Source organism: Neovison vison, chromosome 8 (assembly GCF_020171115.1).
Source record: "Neovison vison isolate M4711 chromosome 8, ASM_NN_V1, whole genome shotgun sequence".
Taxonomy (NCBI): Eukaryota; Metazoa; Chordata; class Mammalia; order Carnivora; family Mustelidae; genus Neogale; species Neogale vison.
The window spans coordinates 46,437,852-46,463,097 of NC_058098.1; the positions used below are offsets into that span (position 1 = coordinate 46,437,852).

At 38.0% G+C, this 25,246-nt stretch overlaps 1 protein-coding gene across 4 annotated transcripts in view; it reads left to right on the forward strand.

Annotated features, from left to right (window-relative positions):
* KIZ (kizuna centrosomal protein) overlaps window positions 1-25,246 on the forward strand; it is a 134,579-nt gene that overhangs the window by 39,892 nt on the left and 69,441 nt on the right. For 3 of the 4 annotated variants that reach the window (XM_044263551.1, XM_044263550.1, XM_044263552.1), the window contains 2 exons: window positions 4,916-5,561; window positions 5,930-6,248. In XM_044263551.1, coding sequence (XP_044119486.1) covers window positions 4,916-5,561; window positions 5,930-6,248 — 965 coding nt within the window. The remainder of the gene's footprint in view (window positions 1-4,915; window positions 5,562-5,929; window positions 6,249-25,246) is intronic. The other variant, XM_044263553.1, reaches the window with a different exon arrangement.

Below are 25,246 nucleotides of genomic sequence, written 5' to 3' on the forward strand. Positions count from 1 at the left end.
CCTCTGCCTGCTTGTGATCTCTGTCAAATAAATAGACAAAATCTTAAAAAAAAAAAAAAGAATTTGTCCAACTCCTCTAGGTTGTCTAATTTGTTGCCATATCATTACTCATAGTAGTCCCTTAAAATCCTCCTTATATCTATAAAGTTGGTAACAAAGTACTCACTTTAATTTCTGATTTTAATAACTAAATTCTTTTTTTTTCCTTAGTCTAGCTAGAGGTATGTCAATCTTCTGATCTTTTCAAAGAATCAACTTTTGGTTTTGTTGATTATCACTATTGCTTTTCTCGTGTCTAATTTGTTTACTTCTCTGCTGATCTTTATTATTTCCTTCCTTCTGCTTGCTTTGGATTTAATTGGCTCTTCTTTTTTTAATTTCTTTTTTTGAAATATTTTATCTATTAGAGAGAGAGAGTGTGTGCACACCCACGTGTACACATGAGCATGGGAGGGAGCAGAGGGAGAGGGGAAGAGAGAATATCAAGCAGACCGTGCTGAGTACAGAACCCAACATGGCACTCAATCCCACAACCTTTGAGCCAAAATCAAGAGTTGAATGCTCAACTGATTGAGCCACCCAGGTGCCCCTTCTTTGTTTAATTTCTTAACATGAAAAGCTAGGCTATTGCTTAGAGTTCTTTCTTCTTTTTTAATATAGGCTTTTACAGTTGTGAATTTTCCTCTAAATGCTGCTTCCTGTAGGTCTTAGTATGTTGTATTTTCCTTTTCATTTAACTCAAACTCTTTTCTTATTTGCCTTGTAATTTCTTCTTTGACCCATTAGTTATTTAGGAGTGTGTTTTGTAATTTCCATGCATTTGTGAATTTGCCAGATTTCCTTTTTTTACTGACTTCTAATTTTATTCTATTGTCATTGGAGAACATACTTTAAATTCCTTTAAATGTATTGAGACTTGATTTATTACCTAAAATATGGGTCTATACAATAGAAAGTTCAATGTGCACATGAGAATATGGATTCTGCTGGTGGTAGGTGGAGGTTTCTGTATACGTCCATTAGGTCTAATTGGTGTATAATTGTTCAAATCTTCTATTTCCTTGTTGATCTTCTATCTAATTGTCTAGATCATCTGCCTATTTTGTCTGATATTAGTATAACTACTTCAGCTTTCTTTTGGTTACTAACTACATAGTATATTTTTTCATGAGGCTCTGTTCATATATCATTTTCCTTTCCTGTTCTTTCAACCTGTTTGTGTCTTTGAATCTAAAATGAGTCACTTTAGATAGTATATAGTTTGGTCATGGCTTTTTAAAAATCTACTCTGCCGGTCTCTGACTTTAATTGTAGCCTTTAATCCATTTAAATTTAATGTGATTACTAAAAAGGTGGGATTTAGGGGCACCTGGTGGGTCAGTTGTTTAAGCATCCAACTCTTTGTTTTTTTTAATATTCATTTTATTTATTTATTTATTTTAATTTTATTTTATTTTTTCAGTGTTCCAAGATTCATTGTTTATGCACCACACCCAGTGCTCCATGCAATACGTGTCCTCCTTAATACCCACCACCAGGCTCACCCATCGCCCCACCCCCCCCAAGAATTCAACTCTTGATTTTGGCTCAGATCATGATCTCAGGGTCCTGAGATTGAGCCTCACACTGGGCTGTATGCTCAGTGGAGCATCTTCTTAAGATTCTCTCTCTCTCCCTCTCCTTCTGCCCCTCCCCCTGCTTACCCTCTCTCCCTCTCTCTCCTTCTCTCAAATAAATAAATAAATCTTAAAAAATAATAATAAAATGGTAAGATTTGATTCTGCCACTTTGTACTTTGTTTTCTATACATATTTTTTGTTCCTTTAATCTTCCATACGGCTTTCTTTTGCATTAAACATATATTTTCTAGTGTGCTCTTTTAATTCCCTGTCATTTCTGTTACTGTGGATTTCCTGGTGTTGTAATTAATAGCTTATAATAATATAGTTCAGACTAATACCAACTTAATTTTAATAGCTTGCCAAAACTTGGCTCCTGTATATTCCATTCTTTTCCCACTCCTTTTGTGGTGTAATTGTAGTACAAACTATGTCTTTATATCTTATATGCTGCTCATCCACATATATTTATAATTATTGCTTGATGCAGTTGTCTTTTAAATCATATAGGAGAAAAAAAGAGTTACAAAAATACATTTATGCTACCTTTTATGTTTACCAGTGTAGTTACCCTTATTAGTGCTATTTATTTCTCTTTTTTTAATTTAAGTATAGTTGACACACAATGTTGCATTAGTTACATTGGTTTCAGATGTACAACATAGTGATTTAACAGCCCCATATATTACGCTATACTCAAATCACCAAGTACAGCTACTGTCTTTCACCATACAATGCTATTACAACATAATTGAGTGTATTCCCTATGCCGAACCTTTCATCCATATGACTATCCATTCCGTAACTGAAAACCTGTACTTCCCACTGCCCTTCACCCATTTTACCCATCCCTCCATCCCCTTCCTTCTGGCAACCATCAGTTTATATTTAAAAATCTATTTCTGCTTTTTAAAAAATTTACGTGTTTGTGCATTTGTTTTTTATATTCCACATATGAGTTAAATCATATGCTATTTGTCTTTCTCTGATTTATTTCACTTAACATTATACCCTCTAGGTTCTATCAGTGATGTTGCAAATGGTAAAATCTAATTTTTTATGGCCAAGTAATATTCCATAGTGTGTATGTACACACGCACACACACACAAACATACTACATCTTCTTTATCCATTTATCCACACACACACCACATCTTCTTATCCATTTATCTATCAATAGACACTTAGGTTGCTTCCATATCTTGGCTACTGTAAATAATGGTAAAATAAACATAGGGTTGCTATGTTTTTGTTTTCTTTGGGTAAATATCCAGTAGTGGAATTACTGGAGCATATGGAATTTCTATTTTTAACTTTTTGAGGAACTAACATACTATTTTCCACAGTGGTTGCACCAATTTACAGTTCTACCAGCAGTGCACAAGGGTTTCTTTTTCTCCACATCCTCACCAACACTTGTTGGTGAGGTTTTTGATTGGTTTTTGGTTTTTGATTCTAGCTATTCTGACAGGTATGAGGTGTTAGCTCATTGTAGTTTTGATTTGCATTTTCCCTGATTATTAGTGATGTTGAGCATCTTTTCATGTATTTGTTGGCCATCTGTATGTCTTCTTTGGAAAAAATGTCTGTTAGGTCCTCTACCCGTTTTTAATCAGATTATGTGGTTTCTTGGTGTTGAGTTGTAGAAGTTTTTTTATATATTTTGGATATTAACCCCTTTATCAAATATATCATTTACAAATCATCTTCACCCATTCAGTAGGTTGCCTTTGTGTTTTATTGATGATTTCCTTTACTGTGCGAAAGCGGGTGTAGTCCCAATAGTTCCCTTTTGCTTTTTGTTTACCTTGCCTGAGGAGGCAGACATACCTAGAAAACTCTTGCTAAGGCTCATGGCAAAGAGATTACTGCCTGTATTTTCTAGAAGTATTATGGTTTCAGGGAGGGACAGAATATTTGAAGAGAAGCAAACCAAGATTCTATTTCAGTTGTGTATGTAACATTTTCTCTGTCTTAAAATTTGAGCCTCAGATTTTTCCATCCACAGAAGAGTGATGCAAATACATCTCCCCATCTGTTCTGTAGGGCTCTGTGAAGGTTATTCAGTACATAGAGATGCTTTGGCCCCTTTAGAAGAAAGGCACTTAACTTCCTCAAGGCTTCATTATTGTTACTTCCAGTTTTACTTCCCACTGTGTGTCCTTGATCAAGCCACTGAACCAATTGCTTTTGTTGCTCCACCAAACACCCGCCCCCCCTGCCTTTTTTCCAGCCTCCTCTCTTTTTTTTTTTTTTAAAGATTTTTTATTTATTTATTTGACAGAGCGAGATCACAAGCAGGCAGAGAGGCAGGCAGAGAGAGAGGAGGAAGCAGGCTCCCTGCTGAGCAGAGAGCCCGATGTGGGCCTCGATCCCAGGACCCTGAGATCATGACCTGAGCCGAAGGCAGCGGCTTAACCCACTGAGCCACCCAGTCGCCCGCCTCCTCTCTTTTTAAGGAAGAGATAATGCTCATTCTCCCCCCATAGACATGGCAGTAAATTTATTCTTATTTCATTTTATTTTATTTAAACTTATTTTATTTAAATTCAATAAGTTAACATATAGTTAGTTTCAGATGTAGAGATCAGTAATTCATCAGTTGCATATAACATGACAGTAAATTTAAATTGTTTTACATGTGTTTAAAATTACTTGAAGATGTTCAGGAAAATCTGCTGTTATTTGCAGTTTGACTGGCAATTAGGATTATTTTGCACAGATGGAGTATATTTTAATGTAATCCTGATGTGATTATTTGAAGTTTTTTTTTAATATTACGCATAATACTAGAAATAGAGTTTTGAAACCTCCTATAGTCCTTTGTATGTATCTCTCCCTCCTTCCTTCTCTCTTTCTTCTTTTTTTGCCTAGTATCTAGCTCTATTAAATCCAGGCTTCTCTGTGAAAAGTGGTTAGAATCTTCAGCTTTTTTAAAAATTGTGATAAAATATATATAACAAAATTTACCATTTTAACCATGTTCAAGTGTACAATTCAGTGGAATTAATTACTTTCACATAGTTGTGCAATGTGTACATCCATTTTTGAAAAATGCAGTCTCCACAGTTGCTGGGCAATATTTGTTTTGTGAACCAATATTGTTATTAAAATTAACTAATATGGACTGTACTGTGTTTCTGACATTTTGTGGAAGCTGTGAGTTTTATAAACGAGGTCGGTATTGATTTTAGTGGTCATACATCCTTTTCCTCATTTCATTTAAGAGAATAACCTAAACAACCTATTTGTTTATCCACAGGATGTTTAATTCACATCTCTTTTGGTGTTGCAGGTTGCAAGGCAGGCGGGAATTAACTTGGGGACAGCCATGTCAAGAGGATTGTATCAACCAGCAACAATCTTTATGGGCTGCCAAATGTCAGCTGTCTCAAGCATTGGAGGTTTCAGTACGGAGCAGAAATCTCCCCAGCCCACAAAGAACTTTTCAATTCCTGACCCACATTCACACCGACAGACAGCCCAGAGCGGTAATGTGACAGACAGCTATGTAGTACAAACTAATAGTGACACACAGCGCTTAAATAAGTCTGACAAAATAGATGCAAAGACATCTCTTCAGACTGGTGAGGAAACGCCAGTCACAGCCAGCGCATTGTCTGAGGAGGAACAAACTCATTGCTTGCAGATAGGAAGCAACACACGTCACGGTGAGAGTAGTTTATCTGAAGGCAAAAAGTCTGCTGAACTCCATTCCCTGTTACGGGAAAGATTAAGTCCAGAGAACAGAACCACGGATTTAAAGTGTGACAGTGCCAGCAGATCAGCAGGATCAGAGGGAGAAATACTGACACAGGAACATATTGAAGTCAAGGAAGAAAGAGCCAGACCGCCAGTCTCTCCGATATCAGTCTCAGAATACTGTGCATTTGAAAATAAGTGTTCTCAAGAGAAGGATTCTGCTTGGGAAGGTTTCTCAGGTGGGGTGAGAAGCTGAGCTTGTTTGCTGATTTTTGTTGGTGTTTAGTTTTGGGGGTGGTAGCGTTCTTATGTAAGAAAAACATACACTCTTTAATTTTTTCTCTGTCAAAAGAGCAAACCAGTGACTTGGCCAACAAATTCCATTCTAATGAATTCTTGAATATAGGTGTGGAAATATTTTCGCAAGCTAATTTGCTGACTTTAAAGCCCACTGTGATATTTTTATTGACTTTTCATGTACTATAGTTAGTTGTGGATTGTTTCTACATGTATGAAGCTGAGTAATTCTGCCTGTGAGGCAGAACATGTTTACCTCGCTTCTCCCTGAAGTTAGTGATTGGTAATCTATGCGTATCCCCTCTTACAGATCATCTTCCTCCCAGGGACCCCGAGTCACAGAAACCCTTCAGAAAAATGCAGGAAGAGCAGGAGGAGAAAAGTTTGAGCAGCAGCAGCAGTGACCTCACAGTCTCTATAAGTGAAGATGATCTCATTTTCAAGAGTCCAGAACCACAGCCAAATCCGAGTGACAAGATGGAAGGAGAAGATGGAATAGAGGCCTTAAAATTAATCCACTCTGAGCAAGAAAGAGATGCCCTATCCACCGAAAAACATAATTGTATTTTGCAAACCCTAAGCTCTCCTGATTCAAAAAAGGAATCCTCCACTAACTCACCAACAAGAGAGTAAGCCATTCAATTTTTTTTTTTTTACTGTTCTGTTTTTAATTATAGACATTTTTAGAGACTATTCAACTGGGAATGTATTATTGAACCCTCAGCCATGGGTGGATAAGTTCCTTAAGTCTCATAAACAGTCTTTTAGATAAGGTCTGATTTTTCTTTTCTTTTTTTTTTTTAATGAAATAGCTTTAAAAGTCTGAATATCATTGAATCCTGGTGATTGGCAGTTTATAATTATATCCAAACAATCTCTAGTTAATTTGTAAGTCATTCCTCCCACACCCTGCCTTACAGCCTTTTAGAAAAGAAATCATTTTTGAAGTTGTGGTAACACAGGTGACAAATAGTTAAACTTACTAGGAGTTCATCTTTAGAGGCTAAGAACTTTGTATCTGATTAATTTGCTTAATCCTTTAATTCCTTGCCATGGTATCATATGGTTAAATATGAGTTTACAAGTTCTGTTACAAGTATTTCTTTTTTTTTTTTTAAAGACTTTATTTATTTATTTGACAGAGAGAAATCACAAGCAGATGGAGAGGCAGGCAGAGAGAGAGAGAGAGGGAAGCAGGCTCCCCGCTGAGCAGAGAGCCCGATGCGGGACTCGATCCCAGGACCCTGAGATCATGACCTGAGCCGAAGGCAGCGGCTTAACCCACTGAGGCTTCTAAGTCAGCTTTCCTTTTCTGAATGTAAAAATGAGGACACTGGAATCTTTAATGTTAAATAGGAACAACATCCATGTTATACATTCTGAGCACTTACAATATTCACCTTATAGTGGCGCCTGGATGGCTCATTCGGTTGAGAGTCTGACTTTTGGTTTCGGTTCAGGTCATGATTTCATGGTTCATGGGATAGAGGTGTCTTAGCATTGGGTTCTGTGCTCAGTAGGGAGTCTGCTTGAAAAATTCTTTCCCTCTGCTCCTTTCCCCATTCATGCATGCACATTCTCTCTCTCTAAGTAAGTCTTTAAAAAATAATATCTAACTCATAAAAGCTGATTTATGATTTTTACTACTGACTTGTATAGAAAGCATAGAAACTGTTAGAAAACCAATTCTGCAATAAAAAGTAGCATCACATCTCTTGTAAGGATAGAGGGAACCTAAGTAAACAACCTAAGGTAGATCTCATCTTTTAAAAACAGGGAAACCAAGGCCAGGAACATAGGAGTGACATTTGAGCCATTCAGGGAGACCTATACAGCTTACCTCCCCAGCCTCCATGCTACTTCCAAAACTTTCTTTTATACCGCAATGGTGTCACTCTTTCTTTTCAAGCATCTCAGCAACAGTGAAAAACTAAGTAGGCATTCTTGCGTATCAGGGTATATATTCTCTTTTAGAACACTGTTATCCTTTTCAACATATTGCTTTTTACCACTCATAATCTACTTATGTGAAAAAGTTTAATTATAGTCTGATTGACTCCAAGCTGGCATTCAAGAAATACTTACTAAGAGCACCCCCAAGTACAAAGTACTTGCACTATGGATGGAAGAACTGACAAGTTTCCTGTCCTGGTTTGTTGCAAAGGCAAGCCAAATGGGTTTGTCTAGTCATAATACTTCTCTCCCATTAAAGAGGTACAGGTATTACATCATACATCATCAGAAACTTTATTACTAGAGATAAAATAATCTATTTTGGGTTTTGTATTCACAGGCTTCTTTTTATAGCAACTCATTGGCCAAGTTAGTACTTTGGTAGGCTAACCAGGGGGCCAGTGTACTTACTTAGGATTCATTCTTTTTCTGAGATGAAAAACATTGAGTATGTGTGTATATATAAACAATGTCAAAAACATTGAGTATATGTGTGGAATTAAGAGCATTCTATCTCTCTTGAAATTATATCCAAGCTTCTTGGAATTTGGGGATATGGTTTTCCAAAATTTATTGGGAAATATGGGCACTTGGGGAATTTTTAAATATTTGCCTTAAAAGAATTCCCCCAGAATGAAAGGTCAGTCAGCACTGGTTGATATTTGTGCTATCAGATTTGAGCCTATTGATTTTTTGTGGTGCAAGTACTCCCCATGAATAGGTTGAAAGTAGTTTTAAATGATGCTGGTTAACCTGCTGAGATTCCCACTGCTTTTGAGGCCCTACTTTGTCTTACTTATTATTTAGCTTGAGCTACTCTTCTTTGCTCTAAGGGTTAATTATTAATCTGGGGTTATAATCATATTTATAGAGCTGACACTGTGACCTCAAAGGTTCATTATCTCGGTTTACTTTAGGGTCTTTTGGGGGCTTAGAGAGAAGTCATTTGAATGAATTTTAGTTAACAAAGATGAGGAGGTAGGACAAAGGCAGACACATAGCAAGATATAAACAGAAAACCGTTACCTCTGATGATGATAGTTATGATGTTTTAGCACATCTCTGTGCCAGCTGAATTGCTGTGTTTGGACATAAAACTTGGTCTTTAGCTTCCTAGCAGTAAAGGTGAAAAGAGGAGTACACAGTATGCTGAATAGTTTCCATCTGAGGGGAAAAATGAAGCCAAGGATTATTTTTGTGTTATTTGGTTTTTGTTTTGTTCAGAAAAAAATTGAATGGCTCTTTTGAAATATAGTTCTCATACCATACAACCTACCCATTTAAAGTGTACATTTCAAGGTTTTGGGTTATATTACATTACTGATTTGTAAAAATTGTGCTATAATATAAAAAACATTTAAAAAGTACCACCTTAAGCATATAATTTAGTGTTAGCACCATATCGTACAACCATCACCAGTATTTCCAAAAGTTGTTCTTTACCCCAAATATAAACTCCATAATCAGGAAGCAGTGACTCTCCATTCTTTCCTCCACCCAGTCTCTGGTAACCTCTAACCTACTTTCTATCTATGAATTTGTCTATTCCATTGGTAATTATACAATATTTGACCTTTTGTGTCTGGCTTATTTCAGTTAGCATAAGATCTTTGAAGTTCATACAGATTGTTGCAAATATCAGAACTTCGTTCTATTTTATGGCTAAGTAATATTCCAGCACATGGATATACCACATCTTATATATCCATTCATCTGTTGATGGACACTTGGGTTGCCACTACCTAAAAGCCAAGTGTTTTTGAGAAGCTTCATAACCCAATCCCACGGCTACTTCTAGATATTGAATTCTGGATTCCTTCCTCACAGGTTATAATTAACCCTTCTCAGAAGAAAGCATACTAAAATGAAACTGAGAAAAAAAAAAATGTCCAAAAGAATCTTGCTATTCTTTAAGAGTAAATAGTTTGCTGCAAATGTTGGTACAAAGCTCCATGATTTAAAACACTAGACATTTATTACTTTTCACATATCAGGTGGTTGGCCCAGTGTCATTTGGGGCCATAAGGATAATTTGGCCGTGAGCCCCTCTTCATCCAGGAGAGTAGCTCACCCTGTCACCTGGTGGTGGTAGCGGAGTTCCCAAGACAGCAAGACAGCAAGCCCCAGGGCCCAAGTGCTTTTAGAGTGTCTACCTGAGCCACATTCACTACTGTTCTGTGGCTAAAGAAAGTCACAGGCCCCAGCCCAGAGTCAACAGATGAAAAAGCGAAGAGGTCACCTCTTGATGGTATAAGTGGCAGAGTCACATTTTAAAAAGTGTGTGTAGTTGGGGAGACACAGAAGAAAGGGCAGTTTTATGGTCATTTTTTGCAAGCCACCACAGTACTTTAGGACAAATTCAAAGGAAGATAAGCTCAGTGTGAGTTCAAAGGGCAGGAAAAGTTTTGCACAGGTGTTGATGCAGCATCTTGAAGGCTGTTGAGTAAGGCTTCGAGTAAGAAGGCAGTAGAAAGAGGCAAGTTAGATATGGAGGAAGAGTGCAGAAAGGCACATGGCTGGAGAGAGCACAGAGGGCAAGGGAAGGTAGAGCCTAGGGTGTGACTAAGGCTCACTGAACAGGACTCCTTGAAGAAAAGGTTTAAAATGGTCCCTGAGGTGTGGCCAGGAACAGGCCTAGAATCAGGTTAATGAATTCAGAGTTCATTTTCTACCTTTTGCACAACTGCTGAAGGGTAGTATGGTGTGTAACTTCACTTAGGAAGATTAATCTGACATAATTAGTCTCATCAGAGAACTAATCATCCACAATGAGGTAGGCAGAATTCTGAGGTGGCTCCCAAGAGTCCTGCCTCCTAGGTGCACTCTGTATCATCCATTTGCCTTGAGTGTGGGTGGGACTGTGCATCTGATGTATTTCCCTCCCACAATTAGTCTATATTATATGATAGACATGAAGGATTTTGCAAATATGATAAAGTACCAAATCAGTTGCTTTTGAGCTAATCAAAAAGGAATTATCCAGAGTGGGCCTGACCTAAGCAGATCATCCTTTACAAGGGCTTGGGTCTTTATGAAGTCAGAGAGTCAAAGCTGCTGGTATACTCTCCTATTTGGCTTGGAAAAGCAAACTTGCCATTTGCGAAGAAGGCCAGAAGGCAAGAAACGGTTCGCAGGAAGTTCATTTGCCAACAACCAGTGAGCTTGGAGGAGACCCAGAGTTAGACAAGATTGCAGACCTGGCCAATGCCTTGATTTCTGCTTGGTGAGACTGAGTGAAAGACTCCACTAGCCTAGGGGCGCCTGGGTGTCTCATTTTGTTAATCATCTACCTTTGGTTTTGGCTCAGGTCATGATCTCAGGGTCATGAGATCCAGCCCTGTGTTGGACTCTGTGCTCAGGGGAGAATCTGCTTGAGATTCTCTCTCTCCCTCTGCAACTCGCCCCATTTATGTGCTCGCTCTCTCTCTCCCTCTCTCATTATGCTTATGGTACTATATTTAGGTATAAGATCACCTAGATTTTCTCTTATATTATCTTCTAGAAGTAGTTTACATTTAGATCTGTGATCCATTTTGGGTTAATTTTTGTGAATGGCAGAAGATCAGTTTCCAGATACATTTTGTCTTTTTGCTTGTGGTTGTCTTATTTGTTCCAGTACCATCTGTTCATAAGACTATCCTTTTTCCATTGAAGAGTTGAATAGTTTGTTTGTGTAGATCTGTTTCTGGACTTTCTATTCTATTCCACTGATCTGTTTACCAGTACTATACTGTCTTCATTATAGTAGTTTTGTAGTAAATCTTGAAGTCATCTAGTATTAAACCTCTGACCTTGCTCTTCTTCGGTACTGTATTGGCTCCTCTAGGTTTTCTGCTTTCCATATAGACTTTAGAATCAGTTTTTCAATATCCAGAAAAATAAGATTTTGCTAAGATTTTGATTGATACTGTATTGAACCCAGAGTTGGGATTCAAAGGGACACCTGGCTGGCTCAGTCAATAGAGCATGTAGTTTTGGATCTCAGCGTTGTGATTTCCAGGCCCACATTGGGTGTGGAGCCTACTTTAAAACAAGAAGGAAGGAAGGTAGGTAAGTGGAAGGAAGGAAAGAAGGAAGGAAGGAAAGAAGGAAAGAGGGAGAGGGGGGCAGGGAGGGAGGGAGAGATGGAAAGAAGGGAGAGAGAAAGGGGAGGGGAGAAAAAGAGAGAAATAAAAAATAAAGACCTAGGAATTCAAGTTGAGAAAAACTGATATCTTAAAAATGTACCATTAAATTCCCATGCCTGAACATGGAATATCTCTTCATTTATTTGATCTTTGTTTTTTTTCATCAATTTTATAGTTTTCTTCTGGTAGTTCTTCTACATATATGCTGTTATATTTTTTCTTAAGTATTTTTCTCTTTTGGTGCTAATTTAAATATATTGTGTTTTTAATTTCAAAATCCAGTTGTTCATTGCTGCTATATAAGAAAGCAATTGACTTTTAAAATTTTACATTCAACTTAATTAAAATATACTGTGTTATTATTTTCAGAGGTAAAGTCAGTGATTCAACAGTTGTATATAACACACAGTGCTCATTACTTTAAGTGCCCTTCTTAATGTCCATCACCCAGTTACCCCATCGCCCCACCCACCTCCCCTCCAGCAGTCCTCAGCTTGTTCCTATAGTTAAGAATCTCTTATGGTTTGTCTCCCTCTCTGTTTTAATATTATTTTATTTTTCATGCCCTTCCCCGTATTCATCTATTTTGTTTCTTAAATTTCACAGATGAGTGAAATCATACGATATTTGTCTTTCTCTGACTGACTTATTTCAGTTAACATAATATCCTCTAGTTCCACCCACATCACTGCAAATGGCAACATTTCATTCTTTTTGATGGCTGAGTAATAGTGCGGTTGTGTGTGGGTGTGTATACATCTTTTTTATCCATTCATCTGTCTGTGGACATCTGGGCTCTTTCCATAGTTTAACTATTGTGGACATGGCTGCTATAACCATTGGGGTGCAGGTGCCCCTTTGAATCACTATGTTTGTATCCCTTGCATGAATTCCTAGTTGTGCAATTGCTGGGTAGTAGGGGAACTCAATTTTTAACTTTTTGAGGAACCTCCATACTGTTTTCCAGAATGACTGCACCGGTTTGCATTCCCACCAACAGTGTAAGAGGGTTCTCCACATCCTCACCAGCATCTGTTATTTCCTAGTTGTTAATTTTAGCCATTCTAACCAGTGTAAGGTGGTATCTCATTGTGGTTTTGAATTGTATTTCCCCAATATCAAGTGATGCTGAGCATTTTTTCATGTGTCTCTTGGCTATTTTCATGTCTTCTTTGGAGAAATGTCTGTTTATCTCTAATGCTGATTTCTTGACTGGTTTTCTGTTTTTTGGGTGTTGAGTTTGATAGGTTCTTTATAGATTTTAGATGCTAGTCTTTTATCTGATAAAACATTCACAAATATCTTCTCCCATCCTGTAGGTTGCCTTTTAGTTTTGTTTCCTTTGCTGAGAAAGCAGCTAACTTTTATATATTAACCTTATATTCTGCAACTTCCTATAATTATTATTAGCTCCAGGAGTTTTTGTTGTTGATTCTAGGATTTTCAACATACATAAACATGTCATCTGTGAATAACAGTTCTATTTCTTTCTTCTCAATCTATATGCCTTTATTTTCTTTCTTATTGCATTAGCTAGGAATTCTAGTACAGTGTTGAACAGGAGTAGTGAGAGGAGACATTCTTGCCATTGTTGCTGATCTTATGGGGAAAGCATCTGGTTCTTTGCCATTAAGTATAATGTTAGCTGTAGGTTTTTTGTTCTTGATCTGTTGAAGGAGATCTGTTGTTTACCACGTTGAAGAAATTTCCCTTTATTCTTGGTTCACTGCAAGTTTTTATCATGAATGGGTGTTGACTTTTGTTATATGCTTTTTCTGCACCTAATGGTACAATCATATCATTTTTCTTCTTTACCTTGGGATGTGATGGATTACATTCATTGATTTTCAAATAATTGAACCAGCCTTCTGTACCTGGGATAAAATCCAACTGGTCATGATGTATAATTTTTTTTAACACATTCGTAGATCCAGTTTGCCAATACTTTTTTTTTTAAGATTTTTTATTTCTTTATTTAACAGAGAGAGATCACAAGTAGGCAGAGAGGCAGGCAGAGAGAAAGGGGGCAGGAAGCAGACTCCCTGCTGAGCAGAGAGCCTGATGTGGGGCTCGATCCCAGGACCCTAAGATCACAACCTGAGCCGAAGGCGGAGGCTTAACCCACTGAACCACCCAGGTGCCCCCAATATTTTTTTTTAAGATTTTATTTATTTATTAGAGAGAAAGAGCACAAGCAGGGGGAGTGGGAGGCAGAGAGAGAGGGAGAGGGAGAAGCAGGAAGGACCCCCCAGAGCAGGGAGCCCAGCCCAGGGGCTCAATCATAGAAACCTGAGATCGTGACCTGAGTGAAGGCAGATGCTTAACTGACTAGAACCACCCAGGTGCCCAGTTTGCCAATATTTTTTTGAGAATTTTTGCATTTATGTTCATGAGAGATAGTGATCTATAGTTTCCTTTCTTACAATGTCTTTGGTGTAAGGGTAATTCTAGCCTTACATAATGAGTTAGTAAGTGTTCTTTTGGCTTCTATCCTCTGAAGGAGATTCTGTAGAGAGTTGGTATAATTTCTTCTTTAAATGTTTGGCAGAATCTTCCAGTGAACTAATCTGGCCCTGGTACTTTCTGTTTTAAAAGATTATCAATTATTAATTAATTGATATTAATTATTAATTAATTATTAATTCAATTTCTTTAACATATATAGTACTATTAATGATTGTTGGTTTCTCTTCATGTAAGGTTTGGTAGATTGTGTTCTTCTAGGAATTGGATCATTTCATCTTTATCAAATTTGTGAGTATAGAATTATTTATACCATTCCTTTATTATCTCTTTAATGCACATGGAATCAGTAATGATTGTCTGCCATTCATTCAAACATTTGAATATTTTCTTTTTTTCCTTGTGGTTAGTCTTATATTATGGGTTGAATGTTTGTGTCTCTCAAAATTCATATGTTGAGGGGAGCCTGGGTGGCTCAGTCAGTTAAGCATCCGCCTTCCACTTAAGTCATGGTCCCAGGTTCCTAGGTTTGAGCCCAGTGCTAGGCTCCCTATTCATTTGGGAGCCTGCTTCTCCCTCTCCTTCTGCTTGCTGCTCCCCCTGCTTCTGCTCTCTTTGTCTCTGTCTGGCAAATAAATAAATAAAAACTTTACTAAAAAAATTCATAAGCACTGGAAGTTGCAGTTCCAGTGCTGCAAGTGTGACTGTATTTAGAGATATGGCCTATGAAGAGGTCATCTAGGTTAAATGAGGTCATAAAAAAGAGGCTTTAATCCGATAAGGCTGGGGAGCTTACAAGAAGAGGAAGGGACACCTGGATAGATGTTTATCCATTTTGTTGGCTTTTCTTTTTTCAAAGAAACAGTTTTTTGTTTTGTTGATTTCCTCTGTTGTTTTCCTGTTTTCAATTTCATTGATTTCTTCTGTAAATTTTATTATTTCTTTTCTTCTGCTTACTTTGGAAAATCTTCTCTTCTTTTTTTTCTAGTTTTCTAAGGTAGAAGCTTAGATTGATGATTTTAGACCTTTCTTCTTTTCTAATATATGTGTTCAGTGCTGTAAATTTCCCTATAAGCCCTGCTTTTGGTACATCCCACAAATTTTGATAATTTGTGCTTTCATTTTCACTTGGTCAAAATATTATTTAATTTCTCTTGAAACATCTTCTTTGACCAATGTGTTCTTCAGAAATGTGTACTTTTAATGTCCAAATGTTTTGAGATATCCTAACTATGTCTCTGTGATTGATCTTTAGTTCAATTCTACTGTGGTCTGAGAGCGTACTTTCTATGAATTCTGTTCTCTTAACTTCTTCGGGGTGTGTTTTATGACCCAGAATATGGTTTGCCTTGGTTAACGTTCCATGTGAGCTTGAGAAGAATGTGTATTTTGCTGTTGTTAAGTGACATATCCTATAAATATGTCAGTTAGATCCAGTTGACTAACTCTTCACATCAGCTATATTCTTGCTGCTTGTTTACCTGCTGGATATGCCAAGTTACAGACAGAGGTGTGTTGAAGTATTCAATTTTAATGATTGATTTACCTGTTTCTCCTTGCAGTTCTATCAGTTTTGCCTATGTATTTTAGTTCTCTGTTGTTGGGTATATACACATTAGGGGTTTTGTGATAGTCCTAGGTGTAGTTTTTTGAATATTTATCCTGCTTCATGTTCTCTGATCTTCCTGAGTCTGTAGTTTGGTGTCTGTCATTAACTTTGGAGAATTCTTGCCCATTATTACTTCAAATATTTCTTCTGCTCCTTTCTCTCTTCTTGATACTCCCATTATTTGAATGTTACACCCTTTGTAATTACCTCACAGTGCTTGGATATTCTGTTCCTTTTTCTTTTCATTGTTCTTTCTCTTTGTATTTCATTTTGGGAGGTTTGTACTAACGTATCTTCTGGCTCACTGATCTTTCCTCAGCTAAGTACAGTCTGCTTGTGAGCCCATCACTGATATTTTGTTTTGAATTGGATGTTTATGTTTTTGGTTTTGAAATTAGGCAGACCATTTTAAATTAATTATTCTTTTTAAATCCCTGTATGAAGGAATCAAATTGTTGTTCTTCTAATTATAGTAACCTAATTGAAAATCATGTTCTATTATTCTATTTTGATTCAACCAGAATTTTTTGAATGCCTCTTAGGCCCAAAGCTCTGTATTGTGCAGTATGGGATTGTGGCAATTTAAAATATGGCCACAAATTCTTTATTTTTTTTAATTTTTAATTTTTTAATAAACATATAATGTATTATTAGCCCCAGGGGTACACGTCTGTGAATTGCCAGGTTTACAGTTTTACTTCACAGCACTCACCATAGCACATACCCTCCGCAATGTCCATAACCCCACCACCCTCTCCCAACCCCCCTTCCCCCAGCAACACTCAGTTTGTTTTGTGAGATTGAGTCTTATGTTTTGTCTCCCTCCCGATCCCACCTTGTTTCATTTATTCTTTTCCTACCCCCCAAACCCCCCACATTGCATTTCTACTTCCTCAAATCAGGGAGATCATATGATAGTTGTCTTTCTCTGATTGACTTATTTTGCTAAGCATAATACCCTCTAGTTCCATCCATGTTGTCGCAAATGGTAAGATTTCATTTCTTTTGATAGCTGCATAGTATTCCATTGTATATATATACCGCTTCTTCTTTATCCGTTCATCTGTTGAGGGACATCTAGGTTCTTTCCATAGTTTGGCTATTGTGGACATTGCTGCTATAAACATTCGGGTGCACATGCCCCTTCAGATCACTATGTTTGAATCTTTAGGGTAAATACCCGGTAGTGCAATTGCTGGGTCATAGGGTAGTTCTATTTTCAACTTTTTGAGGAAACTCCATGCTGTTTTCTGGAGTGGTTGCATCAGCATGCATTTCCACCACAGTATAGGAGGGTTCCCCTTTCTCCGCATCCTCGCCAGCATCTGTCATTTCCTGACTTGTTAATTTTAGCCATTCTGACTGGTGTGAGGTGGTATCTCATTGTGGTTTTGATTTGTATTTCCCTGATGCCGAGTGGTGTGGAGCAATTTTTCATGTGTCTGTTGGCCATCTGGATGTCTTCTTTGCAGAAATGTCTGTTCATGTCCTCTGCCCATTTCTCGATTGGATTATTTGTTCTTTGGCTGTTGAGTTTGCTAAGCTCTCTATAGATTTTGGACACTAACCCTTTATCTGATATGTTGTTTGCAAATATCTTCTCCCATTCTGTCAGTTGTCTTTTGGTTCTGTTAACTGTTTCTTTTGCTGTGCAAAAGCTTTTGATCTTGATGAAGTCCCAAGAGTTCATTTTTGCTCTTGCTTCCCTTGCCTTTGGCAACGTTCCTAGGAAGAAGTTGATGTGGCTGAGGTCGAAAGGTTGCTGCCTGTGTTCTCCTCAAGGATTTTGATGGATTCCTTTCCCACATTGAGGTCCTTCATCCATTTTGACTCTATTTTCGTGTGCGGTGTGAGGAAATGGTCCAGTTTCATTCTGCATGTGACTGTCCAATTTTCCCAACACCATTTGTTGAAGAGACTGTCTTTTTTCCATTGGACATTCTTTCCTGCTTTGTCGAAGATTAGTTGACCATAGAGTTGATGGTCTATTTCTGGGCTCTCTATTCTGTTCCATTGATCTATGTGTCTGTTTTTGTGCCAGTACCATACTCTCTTTTTTTTTTTTAATTAAATTTATTTATTTTCAGTATTCATTATTTTTTTCACCACACCCAGTGCTCCATGCAATCCGTGCCCTCCATAATACCCACCACCTGGTACCCCAACCTCCCACCCCCCCGCCACTTCAAACCCCTCAGATTGTTTTTCAGAGTCCATAGTCTCTCATGATTCACCTCCCCTTCCAATTTCCCCCAACTCCCTTCTCCTCTCTAACTCCCCATGTCCTCCATGCTATTTGTTATGCTCCACAAATAAGTGAAACCATTTATTTGTTATGCTCCACAAATAAGTGAAACCATGATAATTGACTCTCTCTGCTTGACTTATTTCACTCAGCATAATCTCTTCCAGTCTCCTTCATGTTGCTACAAAAGTTGGGTATTCATCCTTTCTGATGAAGGCATAATACTCCATAGTGTATATGGACCACATTTCCCTTATCCATTCATCCGTTGAAGGGCATCTTGGTTCTTTCCATAGTTTGGCATCCATGGCCATTGCTGCTATAAACATTGGGGTACAGATGGCCCTTCTTTTCACGACATCTGTATCTTTGGGGTAAATACCCAGGAGTGCAATAGCAGGGTCATAGGGAAGTTCTATTTTTAATTTCTTGAGGAATCTCCACACTGTTCTCCAAAGAGGCTGCACCAACCTGCATTCCCACCAACAGTGTAAGAGGGTTCCCCTTTCTCCACATCCCCTCCCACACACACACATGTCGTTTCCTGTCTTGTTAATTTTGGCCATTCTAACTGGTGTAAGGTGATATCTCAATGTAGTTTTAATTTGAATCTCCCTGACGGCTAGTGATGATGAACATTTTTTCATGTGTCTGATAGCCATTTGTATGTCTTCATTGGAGAAGTGTCTGTTCATATCTTCTGCCCATTTTTTGATATGATTGCCTGTTTTGTGTGTGTTGAGTTTGAGGAGTTCATTATAGATCCTGGATATCAACCTTTTGTCTGTACTGTCATTTGCAAATATCTTCTCCCATTCCGTGGGTTGCCTCTTTGTTTTTTTGACTGTTTCCTTTGCTGTGCAGAAGCTTTTGATTTTGATGAAGTCCCAAAAGTTCATTTTTGCTTTTGTTTCCTTTGCCTTTGGAGACATGTCTTGAAAGAAGTTGTTGTGGCTGATATCGAAGAGATTACTGCCTATGTTCTCCTGTAGGAGTCTGATGGATTCCTGTCTCACGTTGAGGTCTTTTATCCATTTTGAGTTTATCTTTGTGTACGGTGTAAGAGAATGGTCGAATTTCATTCTTCTACATATAGCTGTCCAGTTTTCCCAGCACCATTCATTGAAGAGACTGTCTTTTTTCCACTGTATATTTTCTTCTGTTTTGTCGAAGATTAATTGACCGTAGAGTTGAGGGTCCATAGCTGGGCTCTCTACTCTGTTCCACTGGTCTATGTGTCTGTTTTTATGCCAGTACCATGCTGTCTTGGTGACCACAGCTTTGTAATAAAGCTTGAAATCAGGTAACGTGATGCCCCCAGTTTTATTTTTGTTTTTCAACATTTCCTTAGTGATTCGGGGTCTCTTCTGATTCCATACAAATTTTAGGATTATTTGCTCCAGCTCTTTGAAGAATACTGGTGGAATTTTGATCGGAATGGCATTAAAAGTATAGGTTTCTCTAGGCAGTATAGACATTTTAACAATGTTTATTCTTCCAATCCAAGAGCATGGAATGGTCTTCCATCTATTTGTGTCTTCTTCAATTTCCTTCATGAGTGTTCTGTAGTTCCTTAAGTACAGATCCTTTACCTCTTTGGTTAGGTTTATTCCCAGGTATCTTATGGTTCTTGGTGCTATAGTAAATGGAATTGATTCTCTAATTTCCCTTTCTGTATTTTCATTGTTAGTGTATAAGAAAGCCACTGATTTCTGCACATTGACTTTGTATCCTGCCACATTGCTGAATTGCTGTATGAGTTCTAGTAGTTTCGGGGTGGAGTCTTTTAGGTTTTCTATACAAAGAATCATGTCATCTGCGAAGAGAGAGAGTTTGACTTCTTCATTACCAATTTGGATACCTTTTATTTCCCGTTGTTGTCTGATTGCTGTTGCTAGGACTTCTAATACTATGTTGAACAAGAGTGGTGAAAGTGGGCATCCTTGTCTTGTTCCTGATATCAACGGGAAGGCTGCAAGCTTTTTCCCATTGAGGATGATATTTGATGTGGGTCTTTCATAGATAGATTTGATGAAGTTCTGGAATGTTCCCACTATCCGTATACTTTGAAGCGTTTTAATCAGGAATGGATGCTGGATTTTGTCAAATGCTTTTTCTGCATCAATTGAGAGGACCGTGTGGTTCTTCTCTCTTCTCATATTAATTTGTTGTATCACATTGATTGATTTGCGAATGTTGAACCATCCTTGTAGCCCAGGGATGAATCCCACCTGGTCATGGTGGATAATCTTTTTAATGTGCTGTTGGATCCTGTTGGCTAGGATCTTGTTGAGAATCTTAGCATCCGTATTCATCAGTGATATTGGTCTGAAATTCTCCTTTTTGGTAGGGTCTTTGCCTGGATTGGGGATCAGGGTAATGCTGGCTTCATAGAAAGAGTCTGGAAGTTTTCCTTCTGCTTCTATTTTTTGAAACAGCTTCAGGAGAATAGGTGTTATTTCTTCTTTGAAAGTTTGGTAGAATTCCCCAGGGAATCCATCAGGTCCTGGGCTCTTGTTTTTTGGGAGGTTTTTGATCACTGCTTCAATCTTGTTACTAGATATTCGGTCTATTCAGGTTGTCAATTTCTTCCTGGTTCAATTTTGGGAGTTTATAGTTTTCCAGGAATGCATCTATTTCATCAAGGTTGCTAAGTTTATTGGCATATAACTGTTGATAATAACTTCTGATGATTGTTTCTACTTCCTTGGTGTTAGTTGTGATCTCTCCCTTTTCATTCATAATTTTATGAATTATGAAAAAGAAAAGAGAGAAAGCCCAAATTCATAAAATTATGAATGAAAAGGGAGAGATCACAACTAATACCATACTGTCTTGATGATGGCAGCTTTGTAATAGAGCTTGAAGTCTGGAATTGTGATGCCACCAACTTTGGCTTTCTTTTTCAATATTCCTTTGGCTATTCAAGGTCTTTTCTGGTTTTATATAAATTTTAGAATTATTTGTTCCATTTCTTTGAAAAAAATGGATGGGATTTTGATTAGGATTGCATTAAATATGTAGATTGCTTTAGGTAGCATAGACATTTTCACAATATTTGTTCTTCCAATCCATGAGCACAAAACCGATTTTTGTATTTTGTTTTTGTATTCTGCACCTTTATTGCGTCATCAGAATATAAATGCATTTTAAATCATATAACCTGAAAACAGCCCAAGCTTGACCGATATCCAAGGTCAGGAAGATAACAGAAATCGACAAAGGAATCTGAGACATGCTACAGGGAAGAACAAGGAGAATCAAGAAGTTGTGTGGTAGGTACCAAGTGGAGTGTTTCAGGTGGTGTTTAGAAAGATTAAGTAACCTTCCCAGGACACAAAGCTAGTCAGAGGTACAGCTAGCATCCATACACATAGATACCAGAATTCATGCTCAATTTCTGTGCTCTAGCACCCAAATCACAGTCATAATGACAACTATGTCCTTTAATAGCACCAACTCTGTTTCAGGCACTATTAAAACACCATTGTAATCCATTTATTCCTATTTTTTTAAATTTTATTTATTTATTTGACAGACAGAGATCACAAGTAGGCAGAGAGGCAGGCAGAGAGAAAGGAGGATCAGGCTCCCTGCTGAGCAGAGAGCCTGATGCAGGGCTCAATCCCAGGACCCCGGGATTATGACCTGAGTTGAAGGCAGTGGCCTTAACCCACTGAGCCACCCAGGCGCCCCCATTTATTCCTATTATTATCACCATTTTACAGAGGAAGCAGACACAGAGAGGATATATTCCAAGTCACAAATCTCAGTACATTTTGAACTCGGCTGCCTAGGTCCACAGTCTGCAATTCTAACTAGTATGCTGGACTGTTTCCCAGTAACACTCTCCTGTCTAAATAACTGGAGTGTCATCAAGGATAATATTTCATAAGGTTGAATAAAGAAGCTCAGGAAGCAAATTAGATTCTTTAATTAGAAAAAGAAAAGAAAACTAATCTGTGGCAATTTGACCTTTTGCTCTGTACACATTGATTTTTGTGCCTTCAAGTTTCAAATGAGCTGCTGAAGTGCTATGCCTTTCTTCACACTTGAACAAAGGACTTGTAAAGTTGCTTTGTTTTTTCTCTCCGTGGAGTATGACTGAAAGCAAAATGTAATGCTGCCTTTTACGTTAAGTCAAATGAAGCCTTGGTTTCTCAAGGACATAAAAATGTGATCACATAGATCGAATTTCATCCAATGATACTAATTTAGCACATCTTCAAAGTTAAACATAGGAAGGAAGTTTTTTGTATCTGAGAAAGTTTTGCTAGTGGAAATCATATTTTCAGGAATTCTAAGTTATAACTGTGTTCCTTTAGAACTTACCCTAAATTCACTTAAAGAGGAGCTGGAAAATTCAGCATTGCTTCAGATGGGATTGCTTCAGATATCTCGGTTGCTTTTTTCTTCACTACTGCCACTTGTTTTTCAGGATATGACCTCTAACCCTCAGTGCAGGTGGCCTCCTGCGTTTTTTCTTGCCACCCCACAGATTTTGCCCTTTGTTCCCAAAGTAAGGTTGTGCGTTACACTTTTGGGAAAATAACGCAGTGCCAGCAGGTGGGGCCATCGGTATATCTTTTTCGTGTTCTACTTGGCACATCATTCTCCAGTTTTGCTTATGCCTCTTGTTTTTAGCTAATCTATTTTGATCTGAAAAATCTGAGACTTCCTTTATCCCTGCTTTGGTTAAAATTTGAAAAGTCTAGAATCAGATTTCCAAGAGGGCAGTAATTCTAATACCTGATCATTAGCAAAACAGGCAGTAACCACAGTCATTGTTACTTGCTGTCTGTGTAGGAGATTTAAAAATAAAATAAAAATAAAAATAAAATAAAATAAAATAAACAAACAACTCCATTGGCCATCTTGAACCTGATTCCTTAGCCTTTGCCAGCCATCCCACCCTACCCGCTGGCCTGGGTCAGAAGAGGTGAGTGACGTATAGGGAACACAGGCTTGGGAATACTGAGAAGCACTTGTGAAGTTACAGCCTGAAGAACTTCTTTAAACATTTTTCACAAGACAGGTCTATCAGTGAAGATTCCAAAAATATTTGTTTGATTACTTATTCCAGTTCTTAAATGCTCATGTGTATACTTATGTTTTCATTCATCTCAAGTCAATCTGCAAAGCTAGAAATAGATTCATTTTCTAAGTTTTCAAATGTGTGGGCCTATTTTATATTTTAGAATTTCTACTGCATCAATAATTATGCTCCTTTTCTCATTCATAATTTTATGTCTGCCCTACTTTTTTTTTTTAAGATTTTATTTATTTATTTGACAGACAGAGATCACAAGTAGGCAGAGAGGCAGGCAGAGAGAGAGGGGAAGAAGCAGGCTCCCTGCTGAGCAGAGAGCCCGATTTGGGGCTCGATCCCAGGACCCAGGGATCATGAGCTGAGCCAGAGGCAGAGGTTTTAACCCACTGAGCCACCCAGGCGCCCCTGCCCTACTTTTTTACTCAATTAACCCTGCATGAGATTTGCCTATTTTGTTGATTTCTTCAAATCAGATTTGATCTCACTGATTGCTTTTTTTTAAAAATCTCATTCATTTCTATTATTATCTTTATTATTCCTTTATTTCTTTCCTTGGTTTTCTTTTTCTTTCTTTTTTTTTTTTTAAGATTTTATTTATTTATTTGACAGAGATCACAAGTAGGCAGAGAGGCAGGCAGAGAGAGAGAGGAGAAAGCAGGCTCCCCGCTGAGCAGAGAGCCCGATTCGGGGCTTAGTCCCAGGACCCTGGGATCATGATCTGAGCCAAAGGCAGAGGCTTTAACCCACTGTGCCACCCAGGTGCCCCTTTCCTTGGTTTTCTTATGTGGTTCTTTGGCCAAGGCTTTAAATTTCCCTGAATACTGCTTGACTTGCACCCCGCTGGTTTTGACAAGTGACACTATCAGTGTCAGTTTTAAATATTTTAATTTAGGGATGCCTGGGTGGCTCAGTGGATTAAGCCGCTGCCTTTGGCTCAGGTCATGATCCCAGGTCTGGCATCGGGCTCCTTGCTCAGTGGGGAGCCTGCTTCTCTTTCCACCTCTGCCTGCCGCTTTGCCTGCTTGTGATCTCTGTCAAATAAATAAATAAAATCTTAAAAAATATATATTTTAATTTAATTATCTTAATGTTTGTAAATAAGTATTAAACTTTCTTCTTTAACAAAGGCATTATTTAGAAGTTTTTTTTTTTAAGTTTTTAAACATTGAGAGAAAGAAGGATCATCTTTTTATTTTAGATATCCAGTTTCATTACATTTTTGGCAGAGACTGAATTCTGAACAGCATCTGCTCTTGGCCTTTGTTGATTGGTCACAATAATGAACAGTTTTTATAAATGCTCATGTGTGCTTGAAAAGAATGTATATTCAACTCTTTGTTAGATGTAGAGTTCTATATGTTTCCATTAGCTCAAACTTATTAATTACATAGTTCTAAACTGTGTATCCACTAATTTTTGATCTACCAGTTTCTGACCTCTCAAAATCTATTGTTAGTATTTTTACATTCCGGACAATATTTTACATTCCAGTATTTTGCATTCCTGGACAATATAAGTACCTTAGACACTGTACCCCCATTTATTCCCTCTGGATCAATTTTCTTTTGTTTCTTTTGGTTTTTAATCAGTGTCTTGTTTTTCTCAAATCTCTAGTACTTTTTTTTTTTTAAGATTTTATTTATTTATTTGACAGGCAGAGATCACAACTAGGCAGAGAAGCAGGCAGAGAGAGAGAGGAGGAAGCAGGCTCCCTGCTGAGCAGAGAGCCTGATGTGGGGCTCCATCCCAGGATCAGGACCTGAGCCAAAGGCAGAGGCTTTAACCCACTGAGCCACCCAGGCACCCCTCTAGTAATTTTTGAGTGGCTATTATATAGGAGCATTTTCAAAGTGATTTCAGACCTGGGAAGTTCTCCTCCTCTGAAGAGGCAGAATGCTTCTGGCAGGTATCTGGGGCAGAAGCAATCCTGGAATCTTTCATCCAGCTGTGAGGATTTTGATGGTTTGGAGCCAGACTTTGGTCCCTTTGACCACCAGACTGTTGTTTCACCTTTATCTGCAGGAAGTAGCCCTTTGAAGTTCCAGTTCAAAGTATGGGTGATTTATTAGGGTTCCCTTCTTTAGTAAACTTGAGCATCAGTTTTTATTCTCTAACTCTGGGGTGTTGTCTAAAGCTCTGTCCAGCTTTTCAGGCTTTCAGCCTCCTGTTCTGGAATTGGC